We start from the raw sequence: 18,033 nt of genomic DNA, 5'->3' as shown, positions 1-18,033 counted from the left end.
TGACTAATAAAGAACCCATTTGAGTTTTATGATATTGCAAAGTTGGGCTTCATTTTGGATAGAGTTTGGACTCAAAAGTTAAACTTGAAAGAAGAAATTGGATTGAGGGTGGAGAAAAGTTGCACTTGAATTGTGCATGGGAGGATTAAAGACATCAGAACCAACAGAGTCCAAGAGTAGGAAGAAAAAAGGAAAGGTCATTTTGTCTTTTAGAAGAATCATGGAGCCGTGTTATAAGACTTAATTTCTAAGGTTGGGTTCTAAATACTACTTAGAAAATACTTTTCAAAAATGGGAGAAAACAGCGCCTGGAGCATGAGCAAGTGGTAGAGTGCTTGCCTAGCATGCATGAAGCCCTGAGTTCAATTCCTTGTTACCACATACACTGAAAAAGCCAGGAATCACCCAGTGGCTCAACTGTTAGAATGCTAGCCTTGAGCAAAAGAAGCCCAAGGGCAGTGATCAGGTGCTGAGATCAAGCTCTAGGAGTGGCAAGAAAAAGTACAGTAAAAGGCTCTAGGGTACTGTGAAAAATGTTGAGCTTTAAGGGGCAGGTGAAGCAGGGGACCCACACACTTTGAAGCCAGGTGGTCATGGCTCTTCCTTGCAATCCTAGCCAATCAAGAGACTGAGAGATGAATACTGAGACTCTAAGGCAGCAATGGCAGACAAATAAGTCATAAGCTCATTGTAATTTGAGCAGCATAGAGTGGAAAGGGAAGTTTACAGTAGCACTGAGTGAAAAAGATAAGTGAAACACACTGGCCCTCAATTCTACCCCCAGTATTGGCACACACACACACACACACACACACACACACACACACACACACGATGCAGTTATCTAAGATGAGAAGAAGAAAAGGCAAATGCATGATATGAGAGAAATCTACCACATTAGAGCCAAGAGCTCATGGTTATCCTGGGGACAAAGGCTATCCTGGGGCCTAGCCAGTGAAGCAAAGTAGCATAAAGTCCACCCTGAGAAAGGCCTCATCATTTAGGATCATTTATTTATTTATTCAGTACCCATTTAATTATTCAGGGCAGCAAGATGTGCTATAATACTTCAATTAATCACTAAACACACAGGGCTAGTATCACTGGTCCACTTGATTTGTGAGGTTCAGCTGTGGGCTGGGATCACATTAAATTCAAAGGTCGAGGCCTCCAATGGAGGCCTGAGTGTCTGAATTCCTCAGAGAATGCAAGTGCACCTAGATTTCCAACCTAAATTTCCCACCTGAGGATCTGGAGTTACTGGGTGGACAAGATCAAATATGTGAAGTAGACAAAACACTAAATGTGTCCTGTACTGCTCCTTCTTGCCTTGCTGGTTCCCACACCACTCGCCGCAAAGGACCAGCACAAGCAAAATCTGCTCCTAGTGTCTATTCCAGGAGAACCCCAGGGAGACAGGCATTTGCACAGGCACAGCAATGAGTCACTGCAGTCAAGCTGCAGGGCCCTGTGTTCCACTTCAGAGGCCACAAGAGGCACAGCTGGATGGGGAGTGGGCGATGGCGACTGAGAGGACAGGAAAGGAGAACCGAGTAGAAGGACACAGGGTGGAGGATCATTGTAGGAAGCTTACTAAATTTTGCTGAAAACCATTTCTTGAGCCCTTGGCTCGTGCCTGTATTCCTAGCTAGCGCAGAGGCTGCGGACTGAGGATTGCTCTTCAAAGACAGCCTATGCAGGAATGATCATTCCTGTGACATAATTTTGTGTGACACTTATTTCTAATTTACCATCAAAAAGCCAAAAGAAGAGCTCTGGCTGATATGGTTGAGACCTGGCTTTAAGCCAAAAAAGCTCAGAGGGAGTGCTCAGACCCTGAGTTCAAACCACAGGACCCACACAATAAAACAAAAAACTTTCCTGAAATATAATTCATCACACCATTTAGACGTACACTAGTCAGAGGCACAATAGTACATTTTCAGAATGAAACCAAATGTAGTCTATATTGCATTGTTTTTTACTCATACTTGAGGCCAATGCACAGTCACTTGATCCATATCTACTTCTACCATTATCCTCGGGTCCCAGCTTCCTGAGGATTATTAGAATGGTTCACCAGTACCTCCCTACTTTTACACACCTGAATGTGTATCATTTTTCCTACTAGTCATTTTCACAAAGACGTTACAATTGAATAAATTGATTTTAAAACGTTGAATTTTGGAGAAGATGGCAGATGGATAACTGACCCAACTAAGTCCCCTGAGGAAGCAGAACTTGAGGGTCCCATCAAGCTTTTCACATCTAGACAGTCACTCCAACGTAGCTATTGTTTATACAGAGATTTATACCAAAGAAGAAAATTATAAACTGCTTGCATAAGAAGACAGAATTCGGTAACCACATACAGTGATTGTGCCAGCAGTCACAACAGCAGTGGCTGCAGTGGTGGTCATATCTGAGCCCTGGAGCTATCCACGTACCTCTAGGAGGAACGTAAACATCAGGGATGGAGCCCACAGGCCACCTGGCTACACTGGGACAGAGACAACTCATCATATAATGGACCGGAAGCTGTTCTTAGGAGAGGATCACAAGGGCTCAATAGCTATGTACGTATGATCATAGAACGTTCTCTAGGATCAAAATGAACTCTAAGAAATGGAATCAAGAGATTTTTTATTGTACTGTTTGCAATTCTTTCTTTTTTTCTTTCTTTTTTCTCCTTGGTATATTCTCTTTTGTCACTATTTTTTAAATGTATGTACCCTTTGTCTTTATATACGTTCATTTGATTTGGGGAGGAGAAGGGAAAGCAAAGGGACAAAGGCTAAACCATCAGCAGTGAGACTCACTAGCCACTGTTGGAAATGAACTATATAACCTGGCAGGGGCAGGGAAGAGGAAAGGGGAAAAACTGGGAGATAATGAGGGAGCAGATAATCCTGTTTAAAAGGCAATGTACTCATTAACTGATTTATCTGATTGTAACCCCTCTGTAAATCACCCTAACAGTAAAAATGTTTAAATTTCAAAAAAAAAGAGATGAAAAGAGGACCAGGAGTTTGGCCTAGTGGTAGAGTGCTTGCCCAGCATGCACAAAGACCCAGGTTCGATTCCTCGGTACCACATACATGAAAAAAGGTGGAAGTGGTGCTGAGGCTCAAGTGGTAGAGCTCTAGCCTTGAGAAAGTCCAAGGACAGTGCTCAGGCCCTGAAATCAAGTCGAGGACTGGCAAAGAAAAAAAAAGAGAGATGAAAAGAAATGAACAAATGTATATATAACGGCACAAAAGAAACTGATCAGTACCTTTGACATTGTCAAGGTGGCAATGTTACAACAAACATTGACAATTATGAAAAACTTCCCTGATTCTAAAACTTCAATAAACATGAAAGTGAAAAGAAATCCCTAATATCATATTGGTTTGCAACTTACAATTGAGCACATTTATACTTCACATTAAATTATTAACAAATCTTTCCCGCCAACCAAATGAAAAGATTTCTGCTTCTAACTCTTGCAAGTCAGGAAGCTGAGATCAGAGGATTGGGGTTGGAAATCAGCTTGGGCATGAAAGCCCCTTGGGCTCTTATCTCTAGTTAATCACAAATGAGAGTTGCAGTTTCAGTAGAGGTCTGATCATGAACAAAATTGCTCATGGACCAGGTCTGGAGTTTGCCCTAGCAGTAGAGTGCTTCCCTAGCAAGCACAAAGACCCGGGTTTGATATCTTGGTACCACATACATAGAAAACGGGAGAAGTGGTGCTGTGGCTCAAGTGCTAGAGCTTCAGCCTTGAGAAAGCCCAAAGACAGTGCTAAGGCCCTGAGCTCAGTCTACAGGACTGGCTCATAAATAAATAAATAAATAAATACCATCACTCATGGATCCCCCATCCTTTAAACCAGCATTGGTGGAATGTCTCACATGACCAGGTATTGTAACTATAGTATCTAAGAGAGTAGATTTCATCAATACAGCACAGCCTTAGTTGGATCATACCCAATGGGAATTTGCTATTTGATTTTTTTTTTTTGATCGAGGGGTTTGAACTCAGGCCTTGGGCATTGTCTCTGAGCCACAGTGCCATTCCAGTTTTCTGGTGTTGAATTGGAGATAACAGTCTCCTCGACTACGGTACCCAGGCTTCTTTGAAACTGTGATCCTCTGATCTCAGCCTCTTCAGTAGCTAGGATTACAGACATGAGCCACCAGCACCTGGCTCTTTCGCTACTTTCAAGACAAAATGTGGAATGCTGGTCTGTGATGTCCCACACCTCATGTCGCACATGAACATCCCAAATGAACATCCTATGACTCCATCTTCTTAAAACAGACAATCACTAAGCCATTGGTTTGATTTCTGGAGCTCTTGATGGGAAATGGATGGTTGATACTGCCTTTGTACAACTATTTAAAGAGAATAAAAATATACACAAGAATGAAAACAAAGATTGTTTCTATAATAAATGTGTCTTGTGTATATGCCTCTACAGTAGCTGTGGACTCTGCTAACAATCTGAACAGATGGCCTACTCATATGCTGTCTACCCAATACAGAAAACATGCAGAGACTTGGGGAATATCACAGAAGCTGGGCTGGAGATGTAGGCTCGTGAGGGCAAGCCTCATGAGGTTGAGCCAGTTATTACCATGGACAGTACTGATTTACCTAGGCAGGAGTAAAGTCATCTTGACATAGAAATAATCATCACAATTGTAGAAAGGTAACGCTAGTTGGTTTTCTGTGCAATGTTTCTCAGCAACTATAAGTACACAAACCAATAGATTACTATGTAGAGTTTGCAATAGGAGCCTTGCTCCAGAATATGCTTGATAGTTTCATGTTAAGTAAAACCAGTTAATTTCAACTAGAATGACATCCTTTTTATCTTGGACTCCATATTCATTCCTTTTCTTCTGACACAAATTGTGGGGACTGGTCTGGCTATCACTGGAAGAAGCACAGAAATGGTGAGATAAAGGGTAAGCCAATTTAGCAGTGACACGGACTAGACACTATGTTGGAAATGAACGATATAACTTCAAGTGGGGAGAAGGCAAACCCGGGGGAGAATGAGGGAGGCGGTAACATTGTTCAAAAGGAAATGTACTCGTTACCTGACTTAAGTAACTGTACCCCCTATGTATATCATCTTTACAATAAAAGCCTTTTAAGTCAGACAGAAGTCTGCCTTCCTCTGTGTATTCCATTTCTTTAGTATTTGCTTCTAATGGGCAGAGACTACTTTTCAAAGTATCAGGGCTATGCAAAAAAGAGACCTGTATCTCTAGGAGTTGACATCTATGAGTATGAGAATGCACAACTCGTGGTGTACTAGGGGCTCATGCCTGTAATCATAGCTACTCAGGAAGACCACAGTTCAAAGCCATCCCAGTTAAGAAAGTCTGTGACAAGACTCTTATGTACAGTTAAGCCACGAGCCAGAAGTGGTACTATGGCTTAAGCAATAGAGCACAGCCTTGATCAAAAAAGCTCAAGGCACAGAATCCAGAAAAAAAAATAAACTATAAAAGAATTGGTGGGGGGGGAAACCACACGGGTGGGGGGTGGGGAGGAGGGTAATGGGTACCAAGACATGTGAAAGGGTATCAATGTATGTGAATTAATGCACCTTCTATCTGGCAAATATCATGTAAAATTTTTATTAATTACAATAAAAAATTAAAAAAAAGAATTGCTGGGTGGGGCCTGGAGTTTGGCCTATGGTAGAGTGCTTGCCTAGCATGCACGAAGACCTGGGTTTGATTCCTCGGTACCACATATGTAGAAAAGACAGAACTGGTGCTGTGGCTCAAGTGGTAGAGCTCTAGCCTTGAGAAAGCTCAGGCCCTGACTTCAAGCCCCAGGACTGGCCAAAAAAAAAGTCCTTGTGAGATTCTTATCTCCAATCAGCCATTCAAAAACTACAAGTAGACTGGAATGTGGCTTAGTGGTACAGTGCTTGCCACACATGCATGAAACCCTGAGTTGGATTCCTCAGTACCATATAAACAGAAATAGCCAAAAGGGGTGCTGTGGCTCAAGTGATAGAGTGCTAGCTTTAAGCAAAAGAAGCCCATGGATGGTGCCCAGACCCTGAGTTCAAGCGAAAGAACTGGCAAAAAAAAAAAAAGGATTGCTGGGAAAAGATCTTCCTTTTCAAGCCATATATCAAAGTCCTCATATCCAATATACGCAAAGAGCTTAAGAAACCAACCCCTACCAAACCTTATAAAGCAATCACTTAATGGGCAAGGGAGCTAAGTAGAGATTTCTCAGAAGAGGTGAGAATGGCAAAGATACACTTGAGGAAATGCTCATCAACCCTGGCCATAAAGGAAACGCAAATTAAAACAACTCTGAAGTTCCATCTCACCCCTGTCAGATTGTCCAACATTGTGAATTTGAACTGCAAATATTGTTGGAAATCTTGGGGGCAAAGTAACTCTTCTACATATTGGTGGGAATGTAAAGGAGTACAACCTCTCTGAACAGCAGTATGAGGTTCCTCAAAAAAACTAAACACAGACCGTTTTTATTGCTTCGCTATTCATAATAGGCAAGATATAGAGCAACTCAGATGCCCCACAATAGATGAGTGGATCCAAACTATGTGGTACCTATACACAATGGAATTTTACACAGCCATTAGGAAGAATAAAGTAATATCATCTGCAAGGAAATAGAACTAGAACAAATCATGTTAGGTGAGCTAAGCCAAACTCAGAGACACAAATCGTGCATGTTCTTTTGGATGTGCAAAAATGAGATCTAAAATGCATTGGGATATAAATTAGAAAGGATTCTAGATAATCACAAACATTGAGAACAAAAGAGGGCACCATTAGGAGAGAAACAAAAATGCAAAGCCCATGTGCCTCTTTTTATTCATATAAAATTCAGAAATGAACTCCAAAAGGTGGAGGGAAGAAACATCCTTTTTCCCCCTTTCTTTTGTTTAGTTTTTAATTTTTGATGATCTGTCTTCTTTACCTTATGTATGGTGTATTCAAGTATACCTCTTCAGAAGGGTTTGGGAGGTGTACAGAACTCAAGGGTAAAATGACAAAAACAGAGCAGTGGAGCCCACTGGACACCAACGAAAGTGAGCTACATAACTTGTGGATAGAGTCAAGAGGGACTGGGAGAGCATGAGGGAACGGAAGATACTGTATAAATGGAAATATACTTATTACCTGACTTGTGCAATTGCAATACCTCTGTATACCACCACTACAATAAGAATAAAGTAAATTAAGTTTTAAAATGAAATAAAAAAGAATGCAAAACCTAATAGGTTTTCCAAGAACCAGTTCCTAAGTGAACAAGAGAAATATAAAGAGGGATCCAAGTCCAACATGGCTAGAACAACCCAGAATAAGGATTTCAGGGGCAAGAAACTAGAAAGCAAGTGCCTTAGATGACATCATCCTCTACAAGGTATCATCAACACTACTCTTCAACTAGGTAAAAAGCTCTTTCATTCTGCTTCTACTATTTGAAAATTCAAATGGCTCAACTAAACGGTTTCAGAACAATGAAGTTTTCAATCTCAAAGTCCCTTTCCTTATCCCTCAAACATGTGAACTATATATGCAATATGTAATTATCATATAATATAGAAAGCAAAATAAGCAAATTAAAAATAACTATTAATGAACATTGGTGAGAAACACTGAGGTGATGTCCTCAATATAAGAACGTAGACGAAAGGGGATTTCCTGTCTGTCTTGCAGGACCTCAAGTCACCAAAGATCAAGCATTAAAGAGCTACTAGAGCTCTCCTGCCATTCTCTACCCAAACCCAGCTTCTGGTTCAGATTCTGATCTTGTGATTGGCTACTCCAGGCCTTTCAACTGCCTGAGTAATGACATCATTCTCCCACTGAACCTATCACTACTTGGTAGAATCTTGGGGTTTCCATGGCATCGTCCAGGCGTATATTTGGATCATCGCTAGTGACCAGTGTCCAGTGAGCTCCGTACTGGACACACTCTTGCTCTTTAGCTTCAGCTACGCACACATCCTCTAGTGTCATTCTTCATCCCTTGTTTCTCCAGTTGATATTACCCATTGTCTCAGTATGTCAGGTAAGAAGAAAAAGGGATTTAGAGTTTTCATTAGACTCCCCTGCTCCCTAAATTTAATAGTAGAATCAAAACAGCTTCAAGTATTGAATTAGAAATGTTGGGCTGTGATGTTTACTAGGTATATATGACTTAGCCACATGATTTACTTTGTGACAAAAATCTGTTGCTTTGTCTGCAACATGAAGAAAATGAATTGTTTATCTTGTGATAGCTTTGTTTTCCAGCACTGTATTATTTTTGCCCGTCTTGGGCTTGAGCTCAGGGCTTGAGCACTGTCCTTGGACTTTCTCAAGGCTAGCAGTCTACCACTTGAGCCTCAGCACCACTTCCAGATTTTTGCTATGTATGTGGGGTACCGAGGAATCGATCCCAGGTCTTCATGCATGCTAGGCAAGCACTCTACTATTAGGCCAAACTCCCGGGCCTCCAGCACTGTATTTTTAATGACATTTATGAATGGAGAATGAAGCTACAGATTTCTTCAGAGAGTCAATTTTAAACAAACTAATGGAGAAGGAAACCTAGTCCTGTTGAAATCCCTATACCAAGATACTTCATTTGTAACAGTATCCTCTAAAAATTAGTTCCACTTTGGTATTTCAAATGTAGTAAAAATTTTTTAATTGGAGAATTTATTAACATTGATTTTTACATCATATTTTAAATGACAAGTTTAACCAACAAGTGTTCCAGGAGGGAATCTCTATTTACAATCACTGGGACTTAGTATTTAGAACTTAATCAAAACTAGGCTAAGGGATTGTATGTCATAGAAACATATTAATTTATGAAATAAAACATTATGTCTCTAGAGTCATAGGTTTTGATGTCTATATAGTTACGTTTATATCAAATGTAGTAAATTTAAGCATAGTGTGTGTTTCCATATTTCTGCTCAGACAAGGTGCAGAGAAAAACAGGAAGAGAGAGGGGATGACGGGACTAGAACGAGGCAGATGATCTAGAAGGAAAGGTTCACCAGGAACTAGAGGTGAAGAAAAGATGAAGAAGGTGATGAGAAATAAGACAGAGCCAAAGACATGAAGAGCATGGAGACATTCTCAAGAAAACAGCGGTGGTTTCAATAGAATGTTGAAGAGGATCAAACATTTTTAAATCCACACACAGAAAACCGAGGGCAATCTAACCAGAGCCAGGCAAAATGAAGTTAGTGTTAGCCACATTGATGGACCAAAAGCCAACTAAGGTTAAAACAGAGAATCATTAAAAGCAGTTTCTGAGATGTCACTTTTAGCTGGTTCCTGCTTTAGGTTTGTTATGTGTTTTTTTTTTCTAGTTGACTGTGAATACAGATGATGCTTTGAACGAGCCTTTTGTCAACCTGACTAACTTAGGGCCGGCACAGGTGCCAGCCACTCCTTTAGCTTTCTTTGTTTTAGCTAGGTTTTTTTTGAAGATATGAAATTTTAGGTCAGGCAAACCTTGAACCATGATCCTACCACCTAGGAAGGACTCTCTTGTACCTTGGGCCACAGTCATGATCTACTAACAGAGGGCTTATTTGATTGAGATGAGGTGTTCAGTAACCAGCCTAGATGGATCTCAAACCACTGTCCAGCAGACTGTTTCCCAAATAGGATTAGAGAAGGGAGCTACTGAGCCTTGACAGTTTGCAATGTAAACATTTTAGATATGTATTCCAAATTATTTTAAGGAATATTTCTTGAGAGGGATTACACAGAAGGTTCTGTAATATATTTCAACATTACTTTTCATTCTTATATTTAGACTTCATGGAAGTGTGTGTGTGTGTGTGTGTGTGTGTGTGTGTGTGTGTGTGTGCTTGTATGAATACCAAGATTTAAACTCCAAGCTTGACACTGTCTCTGAGCTTTTTAGCTTATAGGTAGAGCTCTACAACTCATCAGGTCTCCAATTCCAGGTTTTGATATTTAACCGTTAATAAGAGTCCTACAGACTTTATGGGAAGGACTGGCTTGAAATAATAATTTTCAAACCTCAAGCTCCAGTAGTTAGGATTACAGCCTTGAATCATGAGAGCTGAACATGCATTTTTTAATAAAGTATTCTAATTTGTATCAGAAGCAGGTTTCAACTAAAAGCTGTAAATAATGATGATAATGATAGAATTCTAAGTGTTTATTTTACATTTGTATCAATATTTTTCTCAGATTGGTTTTCAAACGTTTATATATATATATATATATATTTTTACTGTTATATAAGGGTTACATGATATTTGCCAGATAGATGGTGCATTAATTCCCATTTCAAACGGTTTTTAAAGATTTTTTGATGCTGCTATTTATACTAAGTTGATTTAAATACCCAGCTAGAACAATTAATATCTTTACATTGAGGTATGATATTTAGAGAAATCATTTTGGTTTGTCTTTCTTTGTTCTGATTTTTTCTTTTCTACATTTGTGCTATATTGTCCAATCTGGTATTAATGTCCTGACAAAAGTGATTGTCTGGGACTAGGAGTTTGGCCTACTGGTAGAGTGTTTGCCTCGCATGCACGAAAAAGCCAGGTTCAATTCTTTGGTACCACATACATTGGAAAAAAAAAACAACAAAGTCAGAAGTGGTCCTGAGGCTCAAGTGGTAGAGCTCTAGCCTTGAGAAAGTCCAAGGACAGTGCCGAGGCCCTGAGCTCAAGCCCAGGACAGGCAAAAAAAAAAAAGTGATTGTCTAACCACACTATCCCATGTGCTAGGGATACTAGGTCTCCTGCACATTCAAAAATATTGATCTATGTCAATTATGACCATGTATATGGCAAGAGGGATGATGTAAAAAAAAAAAACAAGTTACCTAACGTCCAGGATATAGGGTCAGAAGACAATGATTAATCATTCTCAAAAAGCAACTGGAAATTGAATTGAGAGTGCCATTTATACTACCAAAATTATGAGATACTTAGAATAATTACAAAAGATAGGTGTAAGATGTACATGCTGAAAATTACCAAGCTTTGGTGAGAAAATCAAAGGAGCAGTCGAATAAATGAAGAGTTATCCATGTTCATGAAAAGGAAGATTCACTATTGTCAATCCAGGGAGAAGAATGAGAGATGAGCGATATAAGAACAGATTGGAGGGGTATGCCTTTAAGTGGAGAAAGAAAGCTTTCGCTAAGGAAATTCAACAGCTTCCACAAGCTGAGAAAGACCAGAAAATAGAAATTCTGAGCCTCTGAGCTCTGAAAACTTTCACCTTGTAAACATGATACAACAGTTACATAAACATATTAGGCCCTATTGTCCAAAATAGTCCTTTCCAGAATTTTATCTTGAAAGTATAATTTCAAACATTTCACATGCAGAAGTATAAGAATAAAATCTGTATTTAAAAACAGCATGGGGGCTGGGAGTTTGGCCTAGTGGTAGAGTGCTTGCCTAGCATGCATGAAGATGCAGGATCAATTCCTTGGTATCACACACATAGAAAAAAGATAGAAGTGGTGCTGAGGCTCTAGTAGTAGAGCTCTGGCCTTGAGAAAGTCCAAGGACAGTGCTCAGGCCCTGAGCTCAAGAACAGGACTAGCAAAAACAAAGCGTGACTGCTTGAATATTTACATTTAATGCATTTTTCTGCTTCCACACACATTACACCTATACCAACTTCAGTTCAACTCCCAGAATACAAAACGCGCACACACACACACACACACACATGCACACGCACACACACACACACACGCGCACACACACACACACATATAATTCAAAACCACTTTCTAATCCTGTGATGGTTTTTGTCTGAAATAGATGAGAAAATGTTTGTTTTCACAACATTGCATATGTAATAAGATCACTTTATTTATTGGTAAGTATACTATAATGAATATTTGACATACATCCAAATTAGCTTTAATGTCTTTCTATTTTGTTCCATATCAGTCATGTATAATATGTCACTTACATTCATTATTCAATATTATTACTGATATCATTGTTTTCAGCATGTATAATATATCATTGATGAGTGACTTGAAGTTCAGAACGTCTCAGTCTTCTTTTTTTTTTGCCAGTCCTGGGCTTGAGCTCAGGGCCTGAGCACTGTCCTTGGACTTTCTCAAGGCTAGAGCTCTACCACTTGAGCCTCAACACCACTTCTAGCTTTTTTCTGTGTATGTGGTACCAAGGAATCGAACCCGGGTCTTCATGCATGCTAGGCAAGCACTTCAACCACTAGGCCAAACTCCTGGCCCCTTCCTTTTCTTCTTTTGTGTGGGTCATGGGTTTTGACAAGGGCCTGGGAGAATCCCTCAGCTCTTCAGCTCAGAGCTACCATCCTACCCTAGAGCCAAGTCCCAGTTCCCGTTTTCTGGAGCTTAATTGGAAATAAGAGTCTCAGGTCTTTTTGTGCTCCAGCTGATTTTGAACCCTAATCCTCAGATCTCAGCCTCCTGAGTAGCTAGGATTACCGGAGTGAGCCACCCAACCCAGCAGAGGGTTTCAGGTTTCCTACAAAAAGTATATTGGGAACTCTGAGGTGGTCATTGTATTCTTTACTTATCTTCTGGTCTGTGTTTTAAGTAAGCACTAAAAATGGCCAGAGATTTCTATAAGGTTACACAATAACAAGAAAAATGCAAACTATTTTCTCAAGACCAACATCCACTGCCTTATAGGAAGTTCAAGTTCTCCTGATTTCTGGGCATTCTTCACCTGCTCACCCTTTGGAACACGGTGCTCATAGTAATTCAAAAGAAGTATTTGAGCCAATCAGGCTGGCCTCTGCCCCTAGGTTTCCTGCTCTTGAATGGGTGATCTAACAAGTACACTGAGGATACCTGAGATTCAAAAGGCTCACATGCTAGGACACAGTTAGGAGTGACTCAGGGAAAGTCAGGACAAGAAGGAGAAGCCTGCTTCTGCCTAGGAAACAGCACAGGAACCACTTGGTGTCTCCTGTTGAACCTCTTTGCCAAGTTCATCAGAAGAATGTGGGTGGCTATTGGAATGAGAGCATTCCCAGTCAGTCACAGCCAGCTTCCAATATGCTGTTCCTCCAAAACAGTGAGAGTTGGGCAACCTTATCCATTTTTTAACCACCCCTTGCTTCTTGCAGACAATTTCCAGCATCCATCTTTACTTGGAGCTGCAAACTCACTACAGCTTCCTCTTCCTGTGGAGAACGATGCCACTTCTCTAACAGGCAACAGCTGCAACATCTCCACAGTCTCCACCCCAGCCTTCACTTCAGCATGGCCACTGCCATCAACCTCTGGCACCTCTTTGCAGCCACTCACGGGTCTTTGCCAACATTCCAGCACACCCATGCTGTCAGGGGTTACTGGCCAGAGCCACATCTCCACTGCAGCCTCCTCCTGTGCCAGTGCTTTTGAATGGGAGTACACGGGACACAATAAAAAGTCCTCTGCACTGGGAGACTTCACATTGACTCTCATTGACCAGGGCACAGCAGTCCCTTCAATGACTATGACATCTCGATATGCGGATGCAAATGCCATAGTCCCTCTGTATCCATCGCTGTCTGCCAGCCTGGTTCAGGGGACGTTATCTCACGTTGCACAACAAGAGAGTAGTAGCTTGTTACTTCCCTGCCAACGAAACAACCAAATTTACTACTATAACCAAAGCACAGTGGGCCCTCTATTATCTGGAGAACCTGGTCCCTGCCTGCAATCATATGGCTCTGTGTCCTATACAGGGAGCAGGGTCTTTGCTCCTCAGCCAGAAATCGTGATGATGCTCCAAGAGGTTCAGCCCGCAAATGTCCCACCACCAGTCTCCACTTCTGGAATCTACTACTCTGTGTCTGCTCAACACCACCCAGAAACCAATGTTCAAGGTAAGCACAGACAACAGAAAGGAACAGGATTAGCAGCACAAAAAGGAGGGGCTGACCTGCATCTGCATAGAGTCTCCACTACTCCACAAATATAGTCTAAATCCTCAGTCTCACCCACCACACTCACAAGGAGACCTCCAATTTCTGCCATGAGGCAGAGGGCCAAGGGTATGGCTCCAGTGGTGGAGCACTGACTGCTTCAAACCTCAGTGCTGCCACTAATTGCACTGGATAATTAAGTAAATACATAAGTGAGGAAATATGGCTGTGCTGCTCTTAGATGCCACCCAAAGCACACTCAGTGAGGCCATGGTCTACATTGTCCTCACAATCCATTCTCCCTAATTAATCCCCTTCTTGTTCGAGTTCTTTGCTTTCATTGGAAAATATGTCAAACATTAGTTTTGATAATAGCAGATAAACTTGCTTTACTGTGTGCAGAGAACCTGCCCAAAGGAAGCAGGTGAGAATATATATTTTGCATATTTCATGGGCAGGAATTCCACCCTGGAGCTGAGCACCACTGAATCATGCCTGTGGCCTAGCTAATCAGGAGCCTGAGAGCTGAGGAACAAATTTCAAAGTCAGCCTGCAAAGTGTTTTCAACATCTCATTGTCAGTTCCCAAATGCAGACAATAGATGCCTAAAAAAAGCGAGAATACATCAGGCCTAAGAAAAAGTCAAGCAGCAAAAGAAAAAAGGCTGAGTTCAAGTCCCAGAAGCATCCAGTGCATGATCACATTCTCTAGCTCTCTATTCTCCCCGTCTCTCCCTCACACACACATGCACATGCACACACACTCAACTCTCAGAAATGCACTCAAAACATGCTAAACCTGTCCTCCCCTCCCTGACTGCCCCTCACTTGCCGTTCTCTCAGATCAGGGTGAGAATCAACACCTATTTTACTTACAGGACACTGGCAATAATCGACAACTATATAAATAGATGACACTTTATAAAGCTGGGTTTTTTGTTGTTTGAACCCAGAGTCAAGAACACAGTAAGGAACTACTTTACTTCTGACCCATACATGATGTCCAAATCATTTCCTACTTTTAAAACTTCTTTCATTTTTATTTCACTGACAACAATTCTATAGAGGAAAAGGGAAAAGAAATAATGAAAATGAATTAGCACAAGTTTTACATAGAGTAGCTATCACGATCTTCCAACTCACGATCCTGTCCATGGTGCTTAAAACTAGCTGCTAGAAACACCTTGCTCAGTGATGACAATGCCCTTAAATCATTGGTGCATAAATGGAGCATGTTACTTACCAGGGACTGATTTCTGCTGTGATTTCTTTACATCAGTAGAAACTTCCCTGGCAATGCATACACTTTTCTAGAATCACAACTTTCTAGAATCATAAATTTTGCCAGTCACAAACTGCAGACAACCCAAGTCCTACAAGCATAAATGTTGAAGTCCTTGAGAGAAACATGTGTCACCTGACTTTGGAGACATTCCAATATCAATCCAGTAGTAAACATTCCTAGTACCTTGGTCTTGCCTCCAGCAAATCCAGACACAGAGAATACGCGTTAGGATGAAATTGAAAGCAAGGTTTGAAAGCCTCTGGTTGCCTTTGAGAAACTAACAGAAAGTCAGGATGCTCCACCTGACATTTAGCAGCTGCAGGTCGACATTAACCTTAGGGCCAAGACAGAAGTCTACATGGAACAAGGCCAATTTGGATACTCTGAGTCTTGAGACAAATGGAATGGAATGTGACAGTGGGTAGCTAAAAGATATCACTGTGATGGTCAAGACATTCATTTTAACCAGATTTTCACCTCCTTCACAGATTTTCAGCAATCCAATATTTCTACTATAACCCACATCAAAGATACAGACACCATCAATGAGATTCTGCTGCAGGAAAACTCTGTGGTCACCAAGTATTCCACTGATCAAGTGTCCAAGAACAAGCACGACGCCTTGGAAAGTGTGGATGGAACTCCCGAGGCCAAAGGCCAGCAGCTGCAGCCACAGGGCCTGCTGAAGGAAGAGGAAACTGAGTGTAGCACCCCAGCCAGTGACAAGGCTTCCCTGAACACAGCCCAGACCCCAAAGCCTGCATCCAGCAGGGTGAGCAAAACAAAGAGCCATGGGCAGAATGAGCCCAAAAGGATCAGGGGAAGCAATCCCAAGAAATGTGAAGAAACCAAGCAGTCAGGGAACAAACTGAAAGCAGAAGAGAAGGCAAGCATTCCCAAGATGAAGCACAAGAGAAGCCACCCTGAGCTTAGCCAAGAGACCTTCAAAAGACCTCGAACCAACCTAGGCGTGCAGATGTGGGAGTCAGTGCAGGTTTTTCATGCCCTAGGAAAGAAGAATGAGAAGAAAACTGCAAGCGGCACACGAGACTCTGCCATGAAATCATGGCTGGATATTCCACATGAGGGTAAAGGCCCTAGAAACATTCAAGTCAAGAAGAGGGATAGGAGTGAAAGCCAGTGTCCATCCCCATCCCAGGATGAGCTGCCTCCCCCTGGCAAGGTCAAGTTGGTTCCTTTGCCTTTTCTAACCCCAGAGAAGCCTCAGGCTCGACCCGTTCCTCACAGGCCACAGTCTCTGGCCTCCAGGAGGCCCACTGTACCATACCCTGCACGGCCTCATCCTACCACGGCTCAACCTACCGCAGTCAGCCTGTCTCAACCAGCTTCTGCCAACACGAGTCTCAGAGGTTCCACCAAAGCATCTCAGCCAAGTGTAACCAATACATACACACAGGGATCGGCCAATGCTCCCCAGCCTAGTGTATCTCAGTCTGCTGTTGCTAGGCCTGAACCCCACTCAACCTCATCCAGCGCTTCTGTCCAGCACAAGCCTGTTTCCACTGCTGGGAACGAGTTCCGTTCACCGCCTAAGCCTCATAACCAGTACCTACTCCAAGATTTCAGCCGCCAACCAATTCCATGGAGGAAACCCGATATTCCTGGCCCTGTAGTATCAAATCCCATCACCAAGGAGCAAAGGCCAGAGCGTGAAGCCATGAAAAGGCGGGCCCAGCAAGAGCGTGAGAATGCTGCCCAATACACTGCTTTGGGGAAACTGCAGTTTTTTGTTCAGAGGCAAAGAGATATGGAAGTGTCTCACTACTATGGCTACACAGTGTAAGAGTTGCTGCGATTGTGGGTACCACATGTTTTCCCATATATATATAAAAATATATATGTATATATATACAAAGATAAATATGAACATTTATATAGGCATATAGTATATTGATATAAATGCATAGATGTTGGTAGAATAATATTACTACAATATATCCAAAACTTAATAAACCTGAACGATTAAATGTAATGAAATTTAATATATGACTAATAAAGAACCCATTTGAGTTTTATGATATTGCAAAGTTTGGCTTCATTTTGGATAGAGTTTGGACTCAAAAGTTAAACTTGAAAGAAGAAATTGGATTGAGGGTGGAGAAAAGTTGCACTTGAATTGTGCATGGGAGGATTAAAGACATCAGAACCAACAGAGTCCAAGAGTAGGAAGAAAAAAGGAAAGGTCATTTTGTCTTTTAGAAGAATCATGGAGCCGTGTTATAAGACTTAATTTCTAAGGTTGGGTTCTAAATACTACTTAGAAAATACTTTTCAAAAATGGGAGAAAACAGCGCCTGGAGCATGAGCAAGTGGTAGAGTGCTTGCCTAGCATGCATGAAGCCCTGAGTTCAATTCCTTGTTACCACATACACTGAAAAAGCCAGGAATCACCCAGTGGCTCAACTGTTAGAATGCTAGCCTTGAGCAAAAGAAGCCCAAGGGCAGTGATCAGGTGCTGAGATCAAGCTCTAGGAGTGGCAAGAAAAAGTACAGTAAAAGGCTCTAGGGTACTGTGAAAAATGTTGAGCTTTAAGGGGCAGGTGAAGCAGGGGACCCACACACTTTGAAGCCAGGTGGTCATGGCTCTTCCTTGTAATCCTAGCCAATCAAGAGACTGAGAGATGAATACTGAGACTCTAAGGCAGCAATGGCAGACAAATAAGTCATAAGCTCATTGTAATTTGAGCAGCATAGAGTGGAAAGGGAAGTTTACAGTAGCACTGAGTGAAAAAGATAAGTGAAACACACTGGCCCTCAATTCTACCCCCAGGATTGGCACACACACACACACACACACACACACACACACACACGATGCAGTTA

General features: G+C 41.6%; 1 protein-coding gene and 1 long non-coding RNA gene across 2 annotated transcripts in view; one reads left to right on the top strand and one right to left on the bottom strand.

The window, feature by feature from the left end:
- Positions 1–18,033, bottom strand: part of LOC150060537 (uncharacterized) — a 491,819-nt gene that overhangs the window by 158,891 nt on the left and 314,895 nt on the right. The gene's annotated exons all lie outside the window — the stretch shown is intronic.
- Positions 1,521–16,993, top strand: LOC150060550 (uncharacterized protein C2orf78-like). The gene is given in 5 exon segments (XM_090336250.1): positions 1,521–1,581; positions 7,980–8,006; positions 8,009–8,062; positions 13,123–13,859; positions 15,659–16,993. Coding segments are annotated over 5 exon segments (2,214 nt in total).

The sequence above is a fragment of the Megascapheus bottae genome, chromosome 7 (assembly GCF_031878675.1).
Source record: "Megascapheus bottae isolate mThoBot1 chromosome 7, mThoBot2.hap1, whole genome shotgun sequence".
Lineage (NCBI taxonomy): Eukaryota > Metazoa > Chordata > Mammalia > Rodentia > Geomyidae > Megascapheus > Megascapheus bottae.
Note: the sequence above shows the minus strand (reverse complement) of the source record. Positions and strands in the feature narration are given on the sequence as shown.